Source organism: Colius striatus, chromosome 1 (genome assembly GCF_028858725.1).
Source record: "Colius striatus isolate bColStr4 chromosome 1, bColStr4.1.hap1, whole genome shotgun sequence".
NCBI classification, from domain to species: Eukaryota; Metazoa; Chordata; class Aves; order Coliiformes; family Coliidae; genus Colius; species Colius striatus.
The window spans coordinates 32091349-32118520 of record NC_084759.1 but is presented as its reverse complement, the minus strand read 5'-3'; the positions used below and the strand labels follow the sequence as shown (position 1 = coordinate 32118520).

Here is a 27172-nt window from a genome sequence, read left to right as displayed (position 1 = left end):
CAAAGACGGTATTTCTTACATTCCCCAGTTCTCTTTCTGCAAACACCATTATTTACAACCTGATGGAAAAGCTGCACTGATGGAAACAATTAAGGACACACAGGCTCTTCTCTAACATGTAATCAGTTTCCAATATGCTGAAATAACAGAACTGAAGGCAACTACCTGCTATCTTTGACTTCAGGCAATTGCAATAGAACCTTTTTTTTTAAATATAGAGGGCAGTCAGAGGACCCACTTTACTGTAGGAATTTCCAGTCACAACTGACCTTCTCCCTTCCACCACGTATGACTGCAGTTCAACCCATCACCCGGGTGGAAGGACTCCAAAAGTGGAAATTTTGTGTCTGCATCAAGAATAGCAACCTCATCCTCCTCACTTAATGTCCATTTTGATCCTACACAGGCCAGTTGTTTTTGTTTTAACCAGTGTATTCACATCCTTAACTACATGCCTCAAGTGATTCCCCCACCAAAACACAAGACGACTAAAAATGAAATGAAGCAGCTTCCGTATAGAAAAAGTTATATTTACAGCTTTATTCAGCAGAGTTAAAGAGCAAACATTTTTAACACTGTTGTTGAAAAGTGTTTTTACCCAAAGTTGCCAAGATCTTGTAAGTTATTGAACAGAAATACCAGGTGTAAGGCAATAATCCTGACCAGCCATTAGAGATCACCCTATCCCCAAAGAGCAGAGCTGATAAAGGTGGTAGAAAAAATTAGACTGATTGACTTGATTTCCAAAAACTAGACAGAGGTGATGAAAACAGGGTTCCACCCTCGAGTAGATCTTTAACATCTGCGGATGAAGGAATTTCTAAAGCACACAAATTGTAAAGATGATCCCTGTTCCCAAGGGAACATTCAGTGCTTTGAATCCACGAATGCTATGTCCATACACGGTGGTCAGTACATGACTATGGCAACACACAGATGGTAAAAGATTAAAAATAGAATCAGAATTTTTTCCATTCCATGTCATCAGGAGGGTTTACTTCTACCTTCCTTTTACCAACATCAGACCAGTTGGTGCTCAAAACTGTGCCTCCAGACTCCATCTGCAAGACGAGAGAAAGCTTGTTTAGTTTGCTAGAGGAATTCTAGTAACATGAAAGCCACATTCCTGTCAGCACAGTAACAAAGTCTAAAGAAATTTGAAGAATTTAAGTTTTCACGTAGTAGCAGTTACACAGGAATTCTGTGTACCTATAGAATAAAATTAACTCCACAATCTTCAGCCCAACAGTCCTTCTATCAGAAGTGGACACATGATATGTTACTTCAATAACAAGAAGCTTTTGAAGGGTCAGTCATGTTCTTGGCTATCAGGACTACAAATAAACGGAATCTGATTCAAACAATTAAGAGGAATTTGATCCTTTTACCCACAGCAAGTCTCAAAGCTCTACATGAGCCAAAAACTCCATTTGCTTTGATAACACAGACTCAAAGAGACCAGCACAACACTTGACTTAGAAGGGTCACGCTCATTAGTGTCCAACATCACAGGTTTCATTCAAACTTGTTAGACTAAGATCTCCAACAGAACCACTGCCATTCATTATGAGCCCAAGGTTCTGGTGGCCAGAGGCTTCCTGATTCTGTTGTGTCAGTGTGCAAAATGTACATGGTTCTTCAGAGAAAAAGGATAAAGACTTACAAATGATTTGTTCATGGCACGTTTCACTTCATCTGTACCATCTGAATAAATCTGCTGGAAGAGTTTATTTAAAGCAGCATCTCCTTCTAACTTCTCATTCTTCTCTTCTTCTTTGATTTCAACTACCAGTTTGTCCCAGTTCCTTGTATAGTGCGAGGATGATGGATATAAGTGCTGGGCGTCTGAAAAGAGAAGTGTTACTTAACTAAGCGCTCTCTCACGACTTTCAGAGCAGCAGAGAAAACATAGCAACGTTCAGATCCGATGAATCAGACATGATAATAGAACATGTATCTGAAAATGCAAATAGATCCCTCCTTACTGATATATGAGCTGCAGTAATGAAAAGAAAGGAAACTAAGAAATACTAGAGACTACATTTAGCAACTGCAGAAGCTTATTTACAGTACACAAGAGTTACATAATTTAGCTATCCAACAAAATAAAAAAAAACCCCAAAGCTGGACAACAGCAAGATAGATAACTGAAGTGAAAACAAGGCAGGAGATATGGGTTGACAGTAAAACACCCCAAACTCAGTGGCCTAGAGACACAGGAAAATTTGAACTAGATTTCAAAAAATATCTGAAATCAATAAATCAGGAAATTCAAATTCTCTCAAAGACAGATTGTTAATATGTCTTGAAAATCTGGAATAGAATACTTAAGTAAATAATACTTTAATAATTAAGCAACAATAGAGGCATAAAAAATGCACAGAACTGCAAAACAGTGACCAAAATAGGTATGACTAGAGGAATTAACAAGAAGCATCTGTCAAATTAATGGCAGTTATGATTAAATTTAATACCAAAGTTTTAGCAATGCCCTGCAGACTTGTTCTATCAGTTGTTGGGAGTAAACACAAGACTTCAGCTTTTCATTCTAAATACAAAGCTGTAATTTTCATTAACAATATTTAGCATAAAAATATTATTAATAACTGCAAATAAGTATAAAATGGTTTATTTGTATTAAATTAATAGTTCAGGAAACAAACCTGGCGTAAATTGCTTTAACTTAGGAGAATCTCCCTGGCCCTCCAGCTTCTCCCATCTTACAGCCTCTGGCTTCTTCATTTTTATCTCAACCTACAAAACACAAGACAAAGAACAAATTAATCCACAAGCCAAATAGGTTCAAATTAGTTGGATCCTCTAGAAGAGAATAAATACATTTGTTTTTAGAAACACAGTGTGTAACCTGAAACCTTTATTTCAGAAAAATTTACCTACCTTAAAAGATGCAGTTATGTGATTTCTAGTCACATGCCAACTAAGCTTACATAGGGTGCATAGCTCTTGTATCAGACTCTTACCTTTTGTTTAATACCACTTAACCTTCTTTTGCTTATTATTCACTTGATTCTTTTTGTAAATTACAGCCTCTAAAAAGCAATGATCAGTTCCGATGTCTCTATACGGCCAGGCATCAAGGTGTTATCTTTCAAGCATCCCTTTCTTCCCTGTCAGCTCCAAAAAGTCAATAGCACTTTTGAAGGACTACAAAATGCAACTTTGTCTATGTTTACATTTCATCCACCAAACAATTTCTTATTTGATGTGTAGTACACAAGCCAGAGAAACACCCTGGGACTATGCAGATCTTCCCACTTGAGAAATTCAGCAGCTGTACTCATTTGGTTCAATAAACAGACTGCTACAGAAAAAAAACCATCCCCAAACTGTCTAGCATTCATTGACAAAACTGGCAATTAAAAATGGATACGGTTGCAATTATCACAGGAGAAACAAAATTAGGTGAAGTATGTCATGCCCTATTCACAACTACACATAATCCCTTTAGTCAACCATACTGAAATGTTTTTTTCTGTAATTAACTTTATCCTTTAGTTACAGGGTTAGAGAGTTGCAAAACAATGCCTATAAAGCAAAGACTGTCTAATGTCACTCCAAACCACAAATTCACTCAAGAAAATGTCACAAAGCTCATATGATGCCATTAATTAAGTGAAATCAGCGCTTGCTGAATTTCGGTGGCTCCTTTATGCAGCAACAGCCCAGCAGAAGCAAGTTCCTGGTTCCACCTAAAGCCGCTGTAACCGGGGGATCCCTGCAGACCCAAGAACAAAGGCACCACTGTAAAAGCCAACCCTAGAGATTCTAACAGCAAGCTCCTTGCACAGCGTCATGTTGATCTGACATTTGAACTTCATTTAATCCATTCTTCAAGACAGTCACTGGTAAGCAACAGACTGGGATACCTTACAAAGAACAAAGAGAGCTCATTTAAGTTTGAAAGCTTCCATGTTTGCAATCATGCTGCATTTTAAGAATCAGAATATTCAATTATGATTGCTTCTTTTTCTCCCTACCCTTGGGGAAGCTACCATTTCCCTAGACAAGTGGAAATAATTATTTTCCACCTCTAACTTGTACTGAGAACAAAACATTTAAGACAAGGCATGGAATGCCCTTCAAGGGAGGGGAGGGTAAATTTCTAAGTCCAACACCCACAGGTATTTGACTTCCCACTCCCCATGTCGGTTGGATTTCCAATGTTTATAGCAACTTTACAAGCCACAAATTAAGCATTAGAATATCGGTTTTTAAAATAGTGACAGTCACATTCACAGAAACAAAAATAATCAAATAAAATCAAATCACTGTGTTACTCCAGTGGCTCAATCTACTGCCTCTAAAGAAGGCTTATATTCCAAAGTTTAACATTGCAGTCCACAAGGATGCAGAGATTTCTGCTGAAACTATGCAGAAGCAGCATTCAAACTGTGCCAATAATAACTAGTCTTCACTAAAATGAAAGAAGTCAGCAAAGCTTCCTCCACTGGACTCTTGTAAAACACTTCAGAAACTACAATCTTAAAGTTCAGTTTTGAACACTGTACACTCACAAATGTAATCCTGTATGAGTAGCTTCAGGAAGCAAAAGTATTTGTATATCTCCATATAAGACAAACACGTACTTCCATTAGTGCCAGAACTAGCAAGGTTGGGGGTTTTTTTTCCAATGGATTTGGATCTCATGAGTCAAACATTTAAGTTAATTAGACACTTCCAAAGGCACTAATTAGTTACAAGTGAAACATGAGTATGAATGTAAACAACTTGTCTCTTGTCTATAGAACTCTTTTCAACCTAAAGAAACTACATTATCAATTCAGTTGAGGAGCCTTTAATTTCAAGATTTTATACTGTGTTTATCAGCACATCCCCCGGCATGTTCTATTTCAGAAAAAAAGAAAAGCATAAGTGCTTGATACTGCTCTACCCCACACCTCTTCAATTTCTCTTCTGTGTGTTTCCTCCTTCACTATCTCCTCTCACCATTAAGCTTCTGGCTTTACACTGATACCTTTCAGTAGCTCAAATACAGACTATTTTATCCCCACTAAGAATGTTCTCTAATGCAATACAGTGCTTGATGTGAGCTACCAAACATGGTCTTTTTTCTTCCCAGAATGCAATCCTCCTCAAAGAATTCATATAAAGACCTTTGCTTATTCAGAGTAACTCTGCCCATGCGCTAAAACACAAGAAAAAAAGGAAGATCTTTACTTTTCCGGCTCCAGTAAGTCCCCTTTCCTTATTTTAGAGAATCCTAATGGTTGGACCTTTAAGATCGAGTCCAACCACTAACCTCACACTGCCAGGCCCATCACTAAACTACACCATATCATTCAGCATCTAATCTATGCATCTTTTAAGTATCTCCAGGGATGGTGACTCCACCACCGCCTTTCAGGTAGTTGTAGAGAGTGATCATGTCACCTCTCAGCCTCCTCTTCTCTAGGCTAGATAATCTCAGCTCCTTCAGCCATGCCTCATCAGACAATCTCCAGACCCTTCACCAGCTTCGTTGCCCATCTCTGGACCTGCTCCAGCACCTCCATGTCCTTGCAGTGAGGGGTCCAAAACTGGACACAGTACTCAAGGAGTAGCCTCATCAGCACCGAGTACAAGGGGACAATCACCTCCTTGGTCCTGCTGGTCACACTATTTCTGATATAGGCCAGGATGCCACTGGGCTTCTTGGCCACCTGGGTACACTGATGGCTCATGTTCAGTTGGCTGTCAATTAACACCCCCAGGTCCTTTTCTGCCAGGCAGCTTTCCAGTCGCTCTGTCCCAAGTCTGTTGCGTTGTCTGGGGTTGTTGTGGCCCAAATGCTGGACCTGGCACTTGGCCTTATTGAGCTTTTTGCAGTTGGCCCTTGGCCCATCTATCCAACCTGTCCAGGTCCCTCTAAAGAGCCTTCCTGCCCTCAAGCAGGTCTACACACCTGCCCAGCAAACTTACTGACAGTGAACTCAATCGTCTCATCCAGATCATTGATCAAGATGTTACATAAAACAGGTCCCAGCACTGAGCCCTGGGGAACAGCACTGGTAACTGGCTACCAACTGAACTGAACTTCATTCACTACAACTGTCTGGGCCTGACCATCCAGACGGTTTTCCACCCATCTAAAAGCAGGTCCATCCATGCCACAGGCATCAGTTTCCTCAGGAGAATGCTGTGGGAGACAGTATCAAAGGCCTTAATAAAGTCCAGGAAGAGCACATCCACAGCCCTTCCCTCATCTACTAAATGGGTCATCTTATCACAGAAGGAGATCAGATTGGTCAAACAGAATCTGTCCTTCATAAAGCCACGTTGGCTGGGCCTGAATCCTTAGCTGTCAATCTGTTAGTTTTGGGTTTTTTTTTTAAAATCTGCTAGTTCTTACAGTTACCTCTCCAAAACTGTCCCAAAGCCAGCACTTCATGACAAATACCTCTAAGGAGAAGGAAACTCTATAAACTAACTCCCAGTGCAAGATGCAGATTTCTTAAATCTAAACTATTTCAATCCTGCCAAGCTAGAAGTATAGAGAGCTTAATAGTCGAGACAGAACGTATTTATGACATGATTAAACCTCTACCCCATCTACTCTATCCACTTCAATTGAAGTTACTCATTAGGCAAAGTGGCAGGCAGGAGCAAAACTAGGGAAATCATTAGTTTCACACCATTATACAACCACGCTTTCCAAAAATATAAAGCTATAAAATTCTCCTTGTGAAGGCACATATTTCTTCAACTTGAGAGCTTTATTTGATCTAAGGAGAAACAACTTTGCAAGTCCCAATTACGTGCACAAACGGCAATAAATGCATTTTAATGAACATCTTAAAGCAGTTACTGATAGCTATCACACAGAAAAGTAACGTATCAGTACGGACATTAGTGTCACATCTAACACACAAGTACTGTTAGCTTTTTCCTCTCCTTTGAAAAAAGGATCAGTACTCAGGCAAGAGAAATACATCAACACTTCACCAACTACTTTGATTTAACATTTATATTTCATAAAACGTATGCTTGTGTGCCTTGTGCCAACTTCAGAATAAAAGATGGGAAAACTTCATTGCGAATTAAATGCTTTTGCGTGCCACTTAAGGACAAGCCTGACTCCTCAGCCTCCCCTTGTAGCTCCCACCATGCAGCCACCAAGGTACCTACCCTACCCATCCCATCTGGGTAGCCCTCCACTAGGACGTGCTCCAGTACATCAGGGCCTTTCTTGCAGTGTGTCGTGGTTTAGGCCCATCAGGGAACAAAGGCCACGATTAGCCTCAAGTACCGAAGTGGCTGAGAATTGCTCAAGGGCAGGGAGGGCTTAATTGCCACTTAAGGTTCAGGACAAAACAGACCAGGCTACTCGGTTTGGGGAAGAAAACAGAAAATAATTTAATGCAACATCAACTAAAACATACCCACAAAACCCAAAACATAACCAAAATGAAACAACACAGAGTAATATATCAATGAAGAGTCCAACCAGCCTTTTTAAGAACACCTTCCCACCACATCTCCCCTCTTCCCGGGCTCAGAGCCCTGATCCCAGGGTTTCTACCCTGTCCCTCCCTGAACGGTTCGGGGGGGGGCAGGCAGTGGGGGTTTCAGTTAGTCTGTTCCCGATAGCTTCTGCCGTTTGTCCCTCCTCAGGGCAGCTGAACTCCACACCAGTCCTCCCTGCGAGTCCGTGGGGTAACTCACACGCACGGCAGACCTGCACGGGCTGCTCCAACGCGCACTTATTCCAAAGGCTGCAGCTCCTCTCTGCCTCTCGTGTGGGGCTGCTCTGCGGCGCGCAGGCTCTCCAACACAGCCTGGGCCATGGCCGTCTCCCCACACAGTCCCTCGCCCGTCCGGGCTCACTCACATGGAGCTGCTGGTAACTCTCGGTCCTGCCATGGATCTCCATAGGTTGCAGGGGCACAGCTGCATTCTTGCCACGGCTTGCAGAGGGGTCTCTGGTCTATTGCTTCTCCTTCCTTCCTCCTTCTCTGACTAGGATCCGCGTGGCCGCCTCCATCTTGTATCACTCTTACACCTCCTGACCCGCATTCCGAATTCCCATCCCCTAAATAGTGATGGCAGAGGCGCCTGATTGGCCCAGCCGGGCCGGAGGTGGGTCTGAACCCAGGAGCCGGGGGAGGGTCCTCAAACTCTTTACCGGGTCTTCACTGCAACCCGCTCCCCCTGTTACTAAGCCAAAAGCTGCTCCTTGCTAAACCAGAACACAGTGGGAAGCCCAAAACCAGATGAGGTACTCCAGATGTAGGAAAAGTAATGCAGAAATAATCCATTTTCTGTTGTAATTTTTAAGTTTTGGTGTTTTGGGTTCAAAGGGAGCAGAGCATAAAGGAAAAGAAACTTGCTTGAAATACTGTCTTGAGAGAAACCTGCCACTCTAAGGAAACTGTCAAATGGCAAGGTCATTGTCTAGGAGAAACCCCATCCTCAGTGACACATATGGAGAAGCCTTTGCTCACAGAATTTACTGGTTATAAAAGCATTATCTTTTTTTTTAAAAAAAATCAAACTATCAGAGGTTTAGACAAGTTTGCTTGCAGCCTAATCCAACAGCTAGCTTATCAGAAAGGATGCCTCAGAGTCACCCTCAGAAGCTATTCTAAACTGTATCACTGGTAGATTAAGAATATGAAAACCCTTTACTTGAAAGATGACTGGCATGAGAGAGCATTTAATCCAGTTTCAAGAAAGAATTTCTCCCCTTTCCTACCAACAAACACAACGCTGGTTGGTCAACATTAATTTTCAAGGTAGAAGCTTACTGTTAAAAAGCCCAAACCTCCGATGAACTAGATCTCCCTTGAACTTATGTTCTGGAACAGACATTGCCAGTTTAGCTGAGAAACATTAAAAGGGAAAGATTTTTTTATCTTTCTCCCTAAGAGAAGATTCTGGTGTACACTGACAAGTTACAAGAATTCTTTTCTAATTTCTACTATATTTTACAGTCCATGCTAAGGGGAAGTTCACTTACTACTGGCAAGCTCTGATCAGTTGAATGAAGGAAATCAAAACTGGCGTGGCAAAGCTTAACCAGTAGTTCGGCCATTAATTTTAAGATGCATCAAAAAATACCCTTTAGACTCTGATGTTTTGCTTGATCAGGCTCACACATCTGAGAATTCAGGGTTTGCAATCAACTACTTAGTCATTTACTGAAGTACTGACTTGTCTGACTTGTAAATTTTAGGTGTTCAGAGCTGTCATTTTGCTATCTCATGCACTTCATTACCTAAATTTAAGGGCAGGACAAAATGCCAGTATCTTCTAAAAACATATGATCTATTCAAACTTACCTCTAAGATCATATGCACACACAGCTTTGGAATCCTAGTTACTCAAAGACGTTCTATATGTTGCTTAAAGTCTGAATGACAAGATCTTTGATCCACAACTTTAAACAAATTATATTGAGATCGTAGAATGGTAGTGGTTGGAAGGGACCTTTAGAGATCATCTAGTCCAACCCCCTGCAGAAGCAGGGTCACCTAGATCAGGTCACACAGGAACATGTCCAGGTGGGTCTTGAAGACCTCCAAGGAAGGAGACTCCACAACCCCTCTGGGCAGCTTGTTCCAGGGCTCCCTCATCTGAACAGTGAAATAATTTTTCTTATGTTTAAGTGGAACTTTTTGTGTTCCAGCTTCATCCCATTACCCCTTGTCCTGTTACTATCTACTATAGAAAAAAGGGATGTCCCAACCTCCTGACACCCACCCTTTAGATATTTATAAATATTAATAAGATCACCCCTCAGTCTCCTCTTCTCCAGACTAACCAGCCCCAGTTCTCGCAGTCTTTCCTCATCTGAAAGATGCTCCAGTGCCCTGATCATCTCGGTGGCCCTGTGCTGGACTCTCTCCAGAAGTTCTCTGTCCCTCTTGAGCTGAACAGCCCAGAACTGGACACAGGACTGCAGATGAGGCCTTACCAGGGCAGAGTAGAGGTAGAGAAGAACCTCCCTTGACCTGCTGGCCACCGTCTTCTTAATGCATCCCAGGATGCCACTGGCCTTCTTGGCCACTAGGGCACATTGCTGGCTCATATTTAGCTTATTATCAATCAGGAGATGACGATAACTCTACAGTTATCATCACAAATAAGTGATAATTAAGAAATTTATTCTGTAGTGAATATACTGCAACAGAAGGGATTTAGCATGCGCTTTCAGTTTCTTTGCTAGGTAGGTACTACAGAGAACTATAAAGGTCCCTTCCAACTCATACCATTCTGTGATTCTGTGAACTTGGGGCAAAATGGTCCAAGTTCTTACCTCTCTGATTTTACTTGGTAGCCACTTGTGATAATTTTGAATTTTAGAGAAAGGACTAGCAATAGAGACCATTTAGGTATCCTAAAGCTCTTTGTCACTGCATTCGCAATGTAAATCATCGCTATTCCAATAGCTCTTAAAGTTGTTTTCTCTCATGACAGACTTCTCCTTTCTGTTATGAATTTACCTAAAGCACAGGCACCGAGTTACATGCTTGTTTAAAACACAGTTCTCAGAGTATTAATAAGTTTACACCTGCTCCACACCTATCTCCATTCATAAAGAAGGGGGGAGAGATAAAATGAAACTTATTTTGAGTCCTGCAGAATGTATCATGTCAATCATTGGAAAGGTTTCTCTATGGTCTAGACAGAAAATTGCTCCAACCAGCCTTGCCTAAAAGATGCCAGAATTGTCAGAAAAGTATCCAATTCATATCTTCACTATTAGTTTATCATTTGCAGAAAACATTCAAGAATATAAATGGAAGATATGAATCTGCATGAAAGCCTCACAGAGAAAACAAGTCCATGAGTTCAGGGAAGTCTGAAGTCCAGTGTCCGTAAGTAATTTAACGAAAATATCCAAAATGAGAAAGCATCTTTTAAGGATCAGCCTGTAATAGTGAGAACCAACTTCAGTTGAAACAAATCTGTTCCCCTGTTTATCAATTTGGGTACATTTCTGAATAGAGGCTCTGATGACAGTCCAAGAGTGTGTGAAACAGTTTCACTCTTTGACTTTTCCTTTACATTTAGCTTTGGCATTGGTGTGCTTTTCCAGTAAGCTGCACAGTGTATTTCAGAGTTTGCAAGGCAAAAATGTTGGTTTGAGGAAAATAAACATTCCACTGATGCACACTACCATAGTCTTGGCACGCAGCTGCTGAGAGTGTGCTTCTATCTCAGATACACATCTCTATTAAGTAGCAAATGTCAACTGTAAAAGAGGGTGAAGATTTCTAACATCTCCCCTTTTGCAGCACAACTTTGTGTCTAATTAAAGGCAGTTCTACGGTAAAGAAAGCACTTCTAAAACATTTCTTCAAGTGCTTCTTTTAAATTGCTGCAAGTCATTGCTTGCAGAAAGCCCAGACCACTAAAAACTGAAAACTCACTGTTATTGTCCCAGACTATCTGCAGATGCAAGAGCAGAGGGGAAGAAAAAGAGGAAACACTAGTTCAAGTTTCCTTCAAGTTCAAAACCACATATTCAAAGCACATACTCATCCTCATTCTCTTCTCCTAGGTTTAAGGAGAAAACCCTGGGCACCACCTGAGTCAAACCCTGAGCGTCACACAACCAATGACCTTAATAAACTGGTTGTGTTATGTTAGTTTCCAATAGAAAGTGGCAGAATGTGCCCCTGGAATCCCAAACACATCGATTGACAGACTGCACAGAGAGGGAACTGAATGCCAGGACAATTGTGCACAAACAGCTGTTTCAGAACAGCAGAAATCCTTATGCTACTTGTGCATTTCAACTTTCCTGTCAAATTTTCTGGACAGAGGCAGATAAGCTAGTTCTGTCTGAAACATATTTAGTTGCTCATTTTAAATTTTTACCATTTTTTTCCTTTTATGAAGGGAGCACGATGGTATTATGCACACTGAGCTACAGGATAACTGCAGGCAAGCAACTTCCAAACAGCAAACCTGGGTTCAGCCTTTACATTTTGGCTCCCTCCTCTGGAAAGAAGTAAAAAAACCAAGTAGCACCACTAAATGATACCTTCTTCCTGTTAAAAGATTAATACAAATTGCAGTTTTTAGCGTGGCACAGACTTTGCCCCACTTCACCTGACACCTGAACACAACTGAGGATGACCACCACCACACACAAAATCCTACCTGTACAAAATCCAGATCAGCTTCTATTTGGAAGACACAGATCTGAAATTTTTAAGGTCCTTTTTGGAGAAGCTCTTACTTTCTTGCTTGATCAAATTATTACAAGCAGACACATCTGAGAGATGAGGAGTATAAACAATAACATAAATTGATCTAGTTATGATCTGTCAAGTACGCTGTTCATCTACAAGAAAAAATGCTATGTATATAATGGCAATTTCCTTAACAGATCAGCTGTACTCACACAAGGATTTTCAAACATGAGCTTTCATCTCAAGGCTTTAGATCATCAGCATTACATGCTGAACACCACCAAGTAATTCTAAGTAACTCATGACTAAATGTGAAAAGGATCGATACTCCACTGTGTTGGCTTTGTTCAGAGCTGTTTCTGGTAACAGGGGAAAGGCTGCAGTTGCAGCCCCTGTAAGAAGTTCCCCAACGCTTTCCCCGGCTCCAAGTCAGACCCACCTCTGGATCTGAGACAATATGGTACCTCTGTGATCACTTTTTAGGGAGGAAAACCGGGAAGAGGAGGGTGGAAGGAGTTTGATGAGAGGGAAGCAACCACATAGATCTCAACGTCTGCAAGGAAGGAGAGGAGGAAGTGTACTGGAGCTACTGAGGGGGAAGCAGATAGAGATATCAGGAGCAGAAAGAGGAGAGGCGGGGAATGCAGATCTGAAAGGGCGATTTTATTTTTCTCATCATCCTCCTCTGTTTTTGCTTTCCATCTGTTCTGTTTATAGTTGTCAGTTGATTAAACTGATCTTGTTTTCTTCCCCAAGTTGAGTCTGTTTTGCCCAGAACCATAACTGGCAGAGAGCCCTCCTTGCCCTTGCCTCCATCCACAAGGCCCTCAGGGATCTTTTCTCCTCCCTACTTCACCATGAGGGGTGAGCAAATGGCAGCTTGGTGTTTCATTGCTGGCTGGGCATGACAAATTCAAAGTTGAATTTCTAAGTACTGGTATCTATTAAATAGCAAATAAACTTTTGAATTAGGTAAAATATGGCTCTAAGGATAGTAAGTCTACATTCAGTCACTATTAAGCACAGTCTGTATTATCTGTGAAACTGCGGACAATTAGAAGATGCGCTATCCTAGGATGCATGAAGAGATTAAAAAAACCCCTTCATCTCAAAGCTGGACTTCACCCACACATTATGCTGTTCTTGAGTCGGCATTAAGTGTTTTACCTCTTCTAGCTCACAGTTTGAAGTCAAAAGTCTGCAGATTATGAACACTAATTTACTTCTGCTCATACAGAAACCATTCAAACATCTCTAAACATCCAGCTATGCTACCTCTGTACCACTTGCTAGTTCAAGTTCTTTTCTAAACAGAATCTTTGTATCTCAGGGCTAGACACAGCATGGATTTATCAAAAGGTACAATTTCTGTTTCATTGCTAGGAAAGAAACAATTCTTAAGGTATCAACTGCACTTTTCACCACTGTTAACATTCCCCGAGAGAACCAATCCCAGAGTCTGAAAGTTCTGTCTGCTCTTTGCAGTTATGTTAGAATCTGTAATTCTACAAATACAATTACAGCTATTTTCTCCTCCTGAATTTGCACCTTTACTTTTATTCCTCTACAATTGTCAAGTGATGCTGAATTTCAAGCAGCCTTCAGAAATTTCTCTCCAGCTTCTCTTAGTTAACAACACAGGATTGTTCTTTCTGCCAGTTCTGTTGTTCCATCCTCTACCCATTAATTAGTTTTATGAAATTCATGAGAAACCCAAACTATTCACCACACAATCTATCCATACATTCCACTCTGTTTCCTCTTATAACTGGAAAAGAAATACCAGACTCCTCATTGCCCAGTGAAGATTAAACCACGCTAACGGTAACACATCTCACATATTCAGAGCAGCAATACAAAATAAAGAAAAATAAAGCAGATTCATATCTGAAATCATCAATCCACAGGAACAGAACAGCTCCTATGCCATGAAAACACAAATTCTCTGTGATTAAGTAAAAGGTCATACAACTGCGAAGGTAATGAGATGACATCTGTCTTTCCAAGTCCTTACAAAAGAACTTCATGTAAATGGCACAAAATAATTTGTAAAGGGTTTGAGAAGTTCTAATCAGACATCCAGTGATAGCTGCGTATTTTCCACATCCCTCCTAAGAACAAAGTACACACACAAAACCTGTGAAAAGAAATGTGGATTTCTACTATTCAAACACTAAGGTTGCACCAGTCCCTTAAATGCTTAGTGGTTTTTTTTCCAGAGTTAAACATTCTAAATAAGCCTTGAAAGGAATCTTTGCTTTTTCTTCAGCCAGACTCCATCTGCTGGTCAGAATCAGAATTCGCTGGGGCATCATTTAGCTTGTATTTCTTCACTATGCCTTCACAGATGCTCTCATACTATTCTTTTCTGCCAAAGGAAGAACATGTTGAAGCATTGACTTCGTCTGTTAAAAACACCTCCTGTGTTCTCTCTTATGCTGTCTCACCTCAAAAATATTATCTCACAATTATACAGGAACAGTAACGTTTGAAAAGAATCACAAAATATTTACAATTCTGACACTATCTGAATATAACTAAAGCTTTCATGCCATTTTAGGTACCTCAATCAGGTTCTAGACTACCAGAGATTATTTCAGACATTAACCTAGGCTAGAGATGGTAGCACAGACACACAAAGTCAAGTTCATTTCAATGGTGCTCAGTAGCACGCAGATGCTTCATAAAAGTCATGGTAAACCTGACACAGGAAATGGGTAAAACAAGCCAGACAGGAATATAAAGCAAACAGGAGCTCACAGTTACTCCTCATGACACGGGCTACACTCATTCCACTCAAATTTATACAAATACTAATGGACTAGTAGATTTTGAACACTCTGCTTCTCTGTCCCAGCGTGACTCACATGACTCAATTACGTAACCTGCCTGGATTCCTTAGTGCAAGGAGTGGAAGAACAACACCAACTTGTTATGGCAATGCTCTCATGTCATCCAAGTCTCTGTTCCCTGAAATGGTGCAAGAACTACTGGAGGTACCTTTCTTAGAAGGGAACAGGTAAAATGGAACATAGGAACAGCAAGGAACTCCCAAAAGCTCTGCAGAACCACTCCTGAAATACACAGAAAGAATCAACAATACATTCCAGCTTCAGAGTCTCAGGCTTTGCTCTATGGACAAAGCTTACATCCGTCTATGTGTTACACCAACAATACACACCTTGTCAGACTACAGTCATTTTCTTATTTTTCTGTATCACAGAAGAAACAAAATTCTGAGACAGAAGCACTCTCTCTCACAACATGCATTTTTCAAGTGTATCCAAGCAAGTACAGCTTCCAGCAACAATGTGGAACCTGCTCTCTTGCAAAGCACGGGACAGTTAACCGCACGGCTGATTCCTACCAGCAAGAAGTCATGAAAGGGTAAAGAATTATTTCCACACTGAAATCTTCAAAGTCTTACTTTTATTTCTTGGCCATGCAAAGAAAACAATGCTTCACAAGGCAATATTGGCTCCTGAAAGTTTAGTAGAAAGGTGTTCATAGCTTCCTAATACCTGAATTTTAAGAGTAAAGACATCAGCCATCCTTCTAGGCATCAAGCAAAAGCATCCTCAACATTACTATCATTTGCACTTCAATAAGCACCATCATATTACTATCTCAGGTATTTGTGAAAGTTTAGAAAGCCTCTGTCTGAAAGACACCTCAGAGAAAGAAAAAGTATTTCTTGTATGAAAAGCAAGGTATTTTGACTGTTGCAGAGAGACAACTGTAAAGCAGGAATGTTTCCAACATCAGAACAGTCAAAGAAGTAATTTACACTTTCAGAAGCTTACCTTTGTTGAAAGCACTTTAAATGTGCTTTGCTCTGGTACTATAGAATGAAGAAGAGCAAGCTTTAGGTCATAGTCTTCACCTGATGGAAGTCTCACTGATGCATTCATCTGTTAAGAGTTGAAAACATGTATCTGGTCATTTTGAGAGCGGTTTTCCACTTCCAAGTACAGGATTGTCATTTGGCACCAAGATTAAATGATTAAGTTAATGACCCTTCACTAGGGCACTTAAAGCATCAGGCATCAGAATTTCAGATGACGCCATTACATTACTGCATTATTGAACAAGGTGCTTCTAAAGCACACTAGAAAATGAACAGGAGACTTCAATTCTTAGCCAGCAAGTACTCAAAAAGCCTATTATCTTGTCAGCTTGATCTGTGTTCTTTGGGGAGAGAATTATATGACAAATGAAGTATCAACACATTAATAACGGAATGTGACAACAATCTGCAACTCCCTAATATACACAAACCAGGTGGCAAGTGCTCACATAATTTTAACAATCTAAAGCAGGTAGTAATAACCAAGTACTTCTAGGGGTCTACATCAGCTTAGTTGAGAATACAAACCTAACTCTTCAAAACTTGCAGCTACATTAAAAGTGAATGTCATTGGTACAGCACGACAAGATTACTGCTCTGCCTTGAAATAGATGCGTTGCTGACATTGACAGTTTTAGTGTTGCCAAAAAGCAAGAAAACACACCCACCAACGTTAATTCTTTTTTCTACAATTGTCCTAAAGCAAGATACTACTCATTCAGACCTATTTTTAAGAAAAGCTTGTCTCTGTCCATTCCTACTCCAGATGAATGCATACTCAAGTATTTTAAGTCCAGAACACTTCTTCCCCCACCTCTGCAAACACACACGCAGCTGAAAACCAGAGGCAAGCACACACCTCACTCCCATATAAATCCTATAGACACTGTTGTGGCAATAGATCCCAGTTTGCTTGATTAGGCATACATATATATGCAGCAAAACCGTACTTAAAAAGTTAAGCTCAGATACAAGACCACTTTTACCATTCTTTTCATGCTACTGCAGCATGACAATGTTTTAACGACTACATCCTAGGGAATCTAGGGATGAGTATCAATAACCAACACAAATCACCTCTTTCTCCGAAAACTGCACACTGACATCATCCTTCTGAGCGTTCTTGATCATTATAGTCACAATTACTTGAGATTCTGTTTGGTACCAGTCATATCTAAAAAAAAAAAAAAAAAAAAGAGAAGAGAGAGGAAAAACTGACTGCAGAGAGATATACAAAAGCATACTGAAAACTGGAACTGCACCTTGTGTAGTTTAACTGGGGAGAGAAGATATACAAAACTAAATTTCTTCCCCTTCCTCTAAAAATGCAGTTGCAGAATTGGCATGATAAACAGTCAAAGAACAAGATTTATTTTTAATTACGAAACAAATAAAAATCAGGTCCCTTTTTTAATCAATCCATAATATTGTTTGCCCTCTCTAAATTAAATGGCACTTTTACACTCAGGATCTTAAAAGTTTATCAGAAACATTATCTATACTAAGCAGAATGCGGTAGTCTCTGAACTAAGCTCAGCATGCTTACTGCATTCCCCACTCTCCCAGTGAGGCATAATGTCCTGAAAGTACAATTCACTCTAAACAAAATCAACGGCACTGAGAAACAGTTCACCTGGACTGCCATGTTTTTCAAGTTACTCAAAAAGAATTTCTACAGCTAGTATCTAGTTTCTCCAGTCCTCAAGTCAAAGAACAGTTATGTGTCAATTATTTTAATTCTCACAGTAAAGTTGAAGTCAACTTACTTGATCTTTGGTGGCAGAGGTTGCTGCTGGGTATTCTAGTTGAAGCATGTTCCATTGGAAAGAAAGTTATATCAGTGTAAGTGAAAATATACCATGAAGTACTTCTCAAAGGCACAAATCATTTCCACACTGATTGCTCCCCTTTTCTTGATTTATGTATGAGCATTAACTTACAGGTGAAGCTCTTCACCATTCCTCTAGCCATTTATACCAGATTAGAATTTTAAAAGTTTCAATTTGCATTAAACATGTCAGTCTGTAACTTAGAATATATTTGTCAGATATTTTATAAATAGCAATAAATTCAGCTTTAACTCATTTTGTTCCTGGATAAGAAGTATAGCTGAAAGACATGCAGCAGTTACGTTGCTAATCTGTAAGCCATGAAGGAATCTTGAAATAGACCTGGGAACTCAAGGTATAACTATTAAGCATAAAAATCTTTTATCCAAAGATTTGTCTTTATATGCACCCATCAGGTTTTCTGTACAGTTTCTTCTTCTACCCTATTCTTAAGATGCAAAAATCAGAAGTAATTATGAAAGAGGGAGCAAAAAATCCAATGCAAATTCCACAGCAATTTCTCAAGGAAAAAAAGGAGGGGGGAAATTTCAACATTTCTTCTGAAGATTTCCAATTAAAAAAGAAAGAAGCTCAAAGGTGAACGAGTTACATCAGAGAAAAGCCTGTCCAAATCATTTGCAAGGTACTGGAAAAAACAAATGTTACTCTCCAGCAGACACAAGCAAGTTAGTATTGACAACACGAGCTGTTAATTTGTAAGTTAAGACACAGAACGCAAGTGAAGAGTTTAAATTTACTTCAATGACTGCATAGTAATTGCCAGATGTGAATGAATGCCATTCTTAAAGAGTTTCCAGAGTTCAAACGTTCAGAATAAAAGTTAAATCCTTCAGAATTGCATAGGATAGATTATTTTTAAAGCCTGAAAGCTCTAAGAAGCCACTGAAGCCTACAAGCATGCTCAGGCTTAACAAAGACATGTAAACAGTAACATATTAAGGAAAATATCTTACCACTTCTGTCTGTGATGCTGCAGAAAGAAAAAAGTTGCATTTTTAGAAAAAGACACATTGAACTTACAAGGCATATATTCATTTTAGCTTCCTTCAGTTCTTCCTGACATTCTGCATTCATTCCAGTCTCAACAGCAGAAGAGCTAAAACCATGCCAGTTCTACATCTACTATTTTGTTTTCATGACCCTCTACTTTTAATCATATTTCAATCAGCAACTTGTGCAAGAGAACAACTGTAACATAAAGCATGTTCCAATAGAAGGAATAAGTTTTCCATTACTTTCCCTTGCTTATCATAAATCCAAACAAACCTTTTTCTAATGAAAGCAACATCATAGCAAACACAAGTTCCAAAAACCACTTCCCACAAGGCTGTACTAGGTTTATCGTCCACTTAAACGAATAGCACAAAGCTCTCATTAAGTTTGTATCTCATGATAGGCAAACCCAGTTTTGGAGTAAGATCGCAACTTGGCAGAGAAATTCACTCATTTGATCATAAATATAAGGTAACACTTGGATTTAAACTACAGAATAGTATCTCCTCTTTTAATATTACAGATATGTTTGAAAAGAAACAAACTTTCTCTTCTTTATAATGTACACTGCTAAAAAAAGAGATGAAGATTTAAAAACGGAATACTAAGTTGTAATGACAAAACAAGAGATTTTTTTATTGGTATATTTTTTGCTGGTGTATCAGAGAATTAAGAAAATAGCTCAAAAAAGAAGAGGGGGGTAAACAGGGTTGAGTTGAACTAACAAAACACTGCAAAGTAATTATGGCATGAGACAAAAATGTGTATTATAACATCTTTCCTTGAGAAGGCAGAGAAACTTGTTGCCCAAGGTAACACTTTGTAAGTAAGGCTGTGCATCCCTTATGTGGTTTCCTCAAGTGAAAATAAACCTGGCAAAATGTACCACGAAGGAGAAATCTGTTCATTCCTATATAACACAAAACGGCTCTCCTCTGTTTGGTTTTTAGTCAGTGTTCTACTGCCCCATTCTCCAGTGTGCATCATGAAGAAGAGGGAAAGTCACAACAGGTGGAAGAAAAAGTTGCATCAGTTACACTGTTACATTTCATTAAAATCCCCAGGCAGTTTAAGCACTGTGAGTTAATAGTTGGGGGTGTCAGTCTGTAGGAAGGTGTGAAAGGAAACTGTACTCAGACTTGTTGTCTACCACAAAGACACTGGAGCAGTGGTTATCACTTAAGGGACTCTCCAGATGGAATCAAGGAATAAAATGTCCAAATTTCCACCTCTTCCCAACTTTATATGCTACAAGACCTGAAAACTTTTTTTGATGTTGTCTCTAGAAAGCAAGCTAACACATGCTTCTGCAGTTCAAGTCAGTTAATAGTTTAGTACAAAAAGAAGTTTAAATTATGATTGTCTGAACTGTAAAAAGCTGCTCCCCTCATCGCAGCTAACTATTACATTAAGACCCTAATATTAATGTTTCCTCTTAATCTGAAGTATAGAAGTGTTCAGGATGTATACCATGAGAAAAAAAAGAGATAAGAAAAAGTGACTTGAAAAAAAATCTCTTTTGTTTTCAGAGGTAAGCTGTAAATCTTCGAAAAACATGACTCGGCTTCAAAGCACAGGGCATAACAAATCCCTTATGAAGTAAATGTGTTTTTTCTTACCGTTGAGTGTTTCTTCACATCTTTTAATCCAAATAGTAAAAGTATCATCTACATCTAGAAGAGATCAAACACAACAAAATTAGAATGTTTCAAGCACCACACAGAATCACAGAATGGTAGGGGTTGGAAGGGACCTTTAGAGATTGTCTAGTCCAACCTCCCTGCAGAAGCAGGGTCACCTAGATCAGGTCGCATAGGAACATGGCCAGGTGGGTCTTGAAGACCTCCAAGGAAGGAGACTCCACAACCCCTCTGGGCAGCCTGTGCCAGGGCTCCCTCACCTGAACAGTGAAATAGTTTTTTCTTATGTTTAAGTGGAACTTTTGTGTTCCAGCTTCATCCCATTATCCCTTGTCCTGTTGCTAGCTACTATAGAAAAGAGGGATGTCCCAACCTCCTGACACTCACCCTTTAGATATTGATAAATGTTAATAAGGTCTCCCCTCGGTCTCCTCTTCTCCAGACTAACCAGTCCCAGTTCCTGCAGCCTTTCCTCATATGAAAGATGTTCCATTCCCCTGATCATCTTGGTGGCCCTGCGCTGGACTCTCTCCAGCAGTTCCCTGTCACACTTGAGCTGAGGAGCCCAGAACTGGACACAGAACTCCAGATGAGGCCTCACCAGGGCAGAGTAGAGAGGGAGAAGAACCTCCCTGGACCTGCTGGTCACACTCTTCTTGATGCATCCCAGGATGCCATTGGCCTTCTTGGCCGCAAGGGCACATTGCTGGCTCAATAAGGCATAAAGAGTAATTCCTCAGAACTGTTGACTGGAACAAATCCATTCCAAACTCACATCAATTTACTAAAAAAACTTATTATTTCCTGTTACCTTCTTATAACCTCTGTCATTCCAAGCTAAGCTTTAAGTATTTTTATACAGCTCTACTATTTAACTCTGTTATAGTTAATCAACTTCAAATTAATTTGTAGGACACTAGATTTTGTCTGAACTGACCCACATACACTGTTGCTTTCCAGTCTGCTCAACCCTTATATAATCATTTGGAGAGCAAGAAGTACAGTTTTACACATTTTTCCATTATTCTTATGATTAGTTTTTCAAACAGTCACATACTTTCTCTCTAGAGAAATATCAGAAAACATGACAACCCAAAGGCTCACAAGTTTTCACAAATAGCAAGTATTTTCTCCTGTGGCTTCACACAAACATCACAAACAAATCTAGTTTCAGAGATTTTAGAAACACATAGGTGTCAATTCCACCCCGCTAGTCAAAAAATCACAGAAAAGTTTAGTAAGACCTTGACATTCTAGAAAGCAAGCTCTCCACAGACAGAAATGAATTCACTGGAAAACAGCTCAAAACAGTAGCAGTATCATCTTATTTCAAAAAGCTCCCAGATATTTTTTCAGAGTCAGGAACGTTAATAAAAGTGACAAACTTAGTGACCAACTACTAAAAAGAGCTAAACAACAGGGAGAATTCACACTGAGTAAGCCCACACAGCCAACTATGCATCAGAGAGGGCTCAACAAAAGCAGACACATAGGTAACAGCAAATGTGACTCCACTGCAGTTACATGAAGTATGCAAACGCCAATCCCTTCAAATATAAAACATACATGAATTTTAAGGTGTGACTTAAGTCTTAAAATTGCTACCCCACTCCTCAAGCCACTTACTCTTCCCTTTTCTTCTGCCATCTCCTTCACCAGTCAACTTAAGTTACCTAAATGTTAAGACACATAAATCTTATGTAACCTCTCAGCTGTTTCTAGGAAAAGACAAAAAGGCAAGTAATGACATGGTTGCACTGACAATCAGTCACTGACTGCTGCAGTCTTTTCTATATTCCTAGCAAATATTAGAAAGAAGATACCTATTTTCAGATGCAATTAACCAAAATTCACCATCAGAGCAATTCCTCACCACAGCAATTCTCTCTGAGGCAGCAAAGTCTCCTCTCTTTATCATCTGCTTAGCACTACATGGCAATTTTTCCCTCTGCACTTTGCTCATTTTGCACTAGCTGCAGTTAACTGGGAGTTAACTGTTCTGCCAAAACGCTTATGCTCACAACTGTTTTCACCTGGAATCCATCAAACTTTTCACAGAACTGCAAAGGCAAACTCCGTTACTGACATAAACTTGCCAGGAAATTAGGTAATACGTGGAACAATCAACTGCATTTTTAAAAAGGCCTTCAGGAGACTCCTCATCTCACAGCAGGTCACAGAATTTTGAAACAAGATACAGGAAGCTCAGAGGAAGATATCTTCAGATGAGAGAGTAGTAAAGAAGAACTGGGAAGCCTCAGAAACACTTCAAGGGGGTAAGGAGCAAAACAATGGCAAATTAAATTCAAATAGGCACAAGTCAAGCAATTCAACACAGGAAAGTGTTGTGTTGTATTTCAGGGATTCTGAACATGTCAAGAGGATCACTGATTTGTCTAAAAGGTATCTGCAGCTCCGTGCGCTGTTGCACTCCGCAACATAAGCAGGATGTGAGGTTAAAGAGAATGAAAAAAAAAGTGATGCCCTTGCCTGAGGAGATTTTGTGTACAATCTGTGTTTTGAATAACTGACAAACTAGAAAGGTGACAAAATCCATGCACATGAAAGGCCTCAAACTGATTCAAGAGTCGTAAGTTTGGAGGTGTATGAAAAATTACCTATGAAGTAAGGAAAGCCACAGAGGTTACCAAATCACTTACTTTCAAAGAAAGATACTAAATAGAGAACATGGCTAAACTGCAAAGGCACACTTGTCCTTCTAGTGGACAAACCAGTGGAAAGCACCTAGTTATCCCACCTAGCAGAACTGAAAGAACATTAGGAAATCTCTTCTATTTCAACTCTTATTTCAGAGCAGCCTAAGCTGACAACTACAAGTTGCTGTGATTGCAGCACATCCCCCTTCCACTAACATTACCACTGCCCCACCACTTGGCTTCTGCTGACTTCAGTGCTATGAACCTTCACTGTGACATTTCAACACTTCAATCCAGAGGGAAAATACTTTAAAACAGTAGTTTTCTGCAGACCTAACGCACTGAAACAAGAGGCTAAGCAAGCACAAGAGTACAAAGGAGCATGGTCCCTTGGCAGCAAGGACAAATTGGCTTACACTCCTATGAAACTCTAGTTTTAGATCAGAGGATCAGATGGCTGATTTGGAAGAGTAATTAAATTTTTGCTAAACCTTCAGGTCCTAGCCATTCTTACAGATAAGACAACACACTAAAAAGATCTGAGATCAAGGCAATGCTTATCAGATTAAAATGCACTTTGTAGCCTTTCAAGGTGCTTTTCTTACCATTTCCTCTGCTGTTGGGAATGGAGGGAATGGAATGAGGAGAGGGTTTTATTTAAAATGGGGGATAGGAGGGAAGGGAAAGGAGTGAACTACTTTGCAATTGCTTTGTTGTATGCTTCCCCACATCTTCTACAAAAGCTTTCTGTATTAAGCTACTCCTTTCCTGCTCCTAGAATGAAGACAGGTTTCAAAAAAGCTTTAATTCTCCCCCAAACTAAAAAGTGATGAAGTCGAGCCTGGAAGTAAACACTTTAAGAAAAAAAAAAAAGAGCTACAAAAATATGCTTCTGTAATTAAATGAAGTGCAATGTGAGATAAAAATCCATTTTGTCAGTTTGAATACAATCATGTTGCAACGCCCTTTGTAAAGGCAGGTCTACCCAACGAGGGGAAATTTCAGCTAAGTAAGGTAGCCCGCTCTGTTCAGAAATTTCTGACATTCAATGCCACACTATTGTCATCATTTATTTGTAGGAACTCTAGGAAGCAAGAAAAAAAAACCCTCACTACTTGCTAAGAAATCTGATATACATTTTTAAGTAGTTTTACACCTTTATGTAGCGACTGCACAAACTTTCCCAAAAGACAGATACTTTAAGTCAGGCACCTAAGTAATTAGCCTTGAAAAAAACCCAAAGAAATCCTTTGCCTTCACTTTCAATTACACATTAAAAAGGCTTTTTTCTCCTTAGCAAAGGCATACTGTGCACACAACAAATAGCAATACTTACCGTCCAACTTCTGTCCCTCTCTGAAAGACTCTAAAGCAGATGCATAGTTTTTTATATGATATTCACCTAACCTGGCAGGAACAAAGAAAACGACAAGGAAGCAGTAATTATTTTTCAGTTTAATCCACATTCTGATCATCACAACATACTTCGTTCACACACTATATTCACACACACACACACACGTATCTAAGAACTTCAGTCATCCAGTTTTTTAAATGGATAGGATGTTAAGATAATCACCCCAAATCAAATTGCTCCTTAAAATTACAGGTTTATTATGGATGGGTTACAAGCAGTATGGTATCAAATTTATTCATTCACAGTGCTGCAAAAAGCTTTATACAAAGCCATAATCTAATGGATATTAGTGTTGTCCTATAGTTTATAACAATATTTACAAAGTACAATATAGGATACATACCCTTTTCTAAGGAGCGCTACAGCGTTATTGGGGTTGAGCTCTAGTGACTTCTTTGCATCCGCAACTGCATCTGTTGGAAAGTCAGTTTAAAGGTGAGGAACATAGTAATATATTATAAAAAGCAGTGAACTGTGAGTTTTTTAGTACACCTTAGAATATTTTCACTGTTATGTTAGCTTCCTTAGCTTGTACATAAATCACAGTTTTAATCCAATCTAGCCACAACTGCTATGGAAGAGCTTTTCAGATAAATGAAGGGTTCAAAGTAACACGCAGCATGACTTTCATAGATCTGAAGGGTGAACCTGTTAGCTTGTTTTTCACTGGAAAGAAAAAACAGACCAACTCTTAAGTCATTCAGTTGTGGCTGGAAAGCTGCCAGGCAGAGAGGGACCTGGGAGTGTTGGTTGAAAGAGGCTGAACATGAGCCAGCAGTGTGCCCAGGTGGCCAAGAAGGCCAATGGCATCCTGGCCTGTATCAGGAACAGTGTTGTCAGCAGGAGGAGGGAGCTGATCATTCCCCTGTACTTGGCTTTGGTGAGGCTGCACCTCAAATACTGTGTAGAGAGAGGCCCAAAACTGGACAAGAAGGACACTGAGGTGCTGCAGAGGATACAGAGGCATGCTACCAAGCTAGTGAAGGATTTGTAGCACGTCTCATATGTGGAATAGCTGAGGGAACTGAGGCTGTTTAGCCTGGAGAAAAGAAGGCTCAGGGGAGACCTTATTGCTGTCTACAAGTACCTGAAAGGAAGCTGTAGCAAGGTGAGGGTTGGTCTATTTTCCCTAGTAACAAGAGGAAACGGCCTCAAGTTGCACCAGGGGAGGTTCAGGCTGGATATGAGGAGGAATTTCTTTACTGCAAGGGTTGTCAGGCATTGGAACAGGCTGCCCAGGGAGATGGTGGAGTCACCATCCCTGGAAGTGTTTAAGACATAGCTGGATGTTGCACTTAGGGAAATGGTTTAGTGGTTGATAGAGCTGGGACAAAGGCTAGACTCAATCTTAAAGGTCTCTTCCAGCTGGAATGATTCTATAATTCTACTCTATGATTCTATGGCTCTAATTTCCAGGCATTAGTTAGTTATCACATTCCTACCACGACAGGATTCAGTCTCTACCAAAACCAAAAAGATGGAATATGCTTACAAAACAAAGCTTAAAATCTGCCTAAGAAGTTTACTTAAAAGGAAGAGCTGCCAAGATAATGCCAGGCTAAAATCAAATGGAAAGCTGGGACTGCAGAGTACACAGTTCATTGAAAGTTTCGCAGAAACAAAACAGTCGAAGACAAAACTATAAGAGTATGGACTAACTGTAAGCATAGTACATTAAGTTACAGATAATGCTTTCTCTTATTACTCTATCTGACTTCAGACTGAAAACATTTTCTGTAACGAATGTGTTACAATAGACACGTAAGAGGATTCTCAGTGTTGTCTGAAGATGTTACCAGCATATTTCTGTAGAAGTATGTGAGCATAAGCCCGTTGACAGTAGCATTCAGCATCATCTGGGTTCTTCTCCAAAGCTGTTGTCAGCTCCTGAAGAGACACATAAAAACCCATGAAATGGCACCTCACGTCCCCATAAAAATAACTCTGTCAACTAAGAGACATTTCAGAAGAAAATACTCTAACTGGCATGACTGTTCACCTGTTGCTCAGTTCCCATCCACAAGGCTTAAACATCAGAGCTTGAAGTACAAGAAACCTGCCACATATCAAATTTGTTTCTTACTAAGAAGGAAACTTTCAAATGTCTTAAATGTGAAGTCTAAGGCACAGATGATCCTCTATATGTCAAAGACCTTCCTTCAGTTCTCAGCATATTTTGTACAGGGATCTGTTGGATTTGAGAAGGTATTGCAGTACTAGGAATCTTGAAGTTAACATGCAGTATGTCAAATCATTTGTGTGGGGATAACATGCTCAAAGTGTTGTAACATGTGATTAAATACCACATTACACAATATTATTGAGCATAAAAGATTGTTCTGATTTATGCTGAGCACAAGAGTAGAGGAGCAAAAGACTAAGGGAGCACAAGGCTCACGGGAAATATTGTTGTACAATGAAAATAAGCATAAAGTAATCCCTCGTTGAGAAAATCACTGGGTATACAGATTTAAATAACTATATTTTGCTCTGAGAAAACTTTACGACTTTTGCACAACAGAATAAAATCAGAATGCCTAGATGCACAATTCTAGAAAGAAATCTCCAACTCTCTCCTTATTACTGAGAGTTCTTATCTTTAGTACA

General features: G+C 39.8%; 1 protein-coding gene across 2 annotated transcripts in view; it reads right to left on the bottom strand.

Annotated features, from left to right (window-relative positions):
• Positions 1-525: 525 nt before the first annotated feature.
• SUGT1 (SGT1 homolog, MIS12 kinetochore complex assembly cochaperone) overlaps positions 526-27172 on the bottom strand; it is a 29544-nt gene continuing 2897 nt past the window's right edge. The window contains exons 3-13 of one of the 2 annotated variants that reach the window (XM_061995355.1): positions 26362-26452; positions 24909-24978; positions 24485-24555; positions 20471-20524; positions 18812-18828; positions 17775-17809; positions 17086-17182; positions 15965-16072; positions 2664-2754; positions 1664-1845; positions 526-1061 (exon numbers count right to left, since the gene is read on the bottom strand). In XM_061995355.1, coding sequence (XP_061851339.1) covers positions 960-1061; positions 1664-1845; positions 2664-2754; positions 15965-16072; positions 17086-17182; positions 17775-17809; positions 18812-18828; positions 20471-20524; positions 24485-24555; positions 24909-24978; positions 26362-26452 — 918 coding nt within the window. In that variant the 3' untranslated portion in view covers positions 526-959. Of the gene's footprint in view, positions 1062-1663; positions 1846-2663; positions 2755-15964; positions 16073-17085; positions 17183-17774; positions 17810-18811; positions 18829-20470; positions 20525-20878; positions 21012-24484; positions 24556-24908; positions 24979-26361; positions 26453-27172 lie in introns of those variants that run through there. The other variant, XM_061995363.1, reaches the window with a different exon arrangement.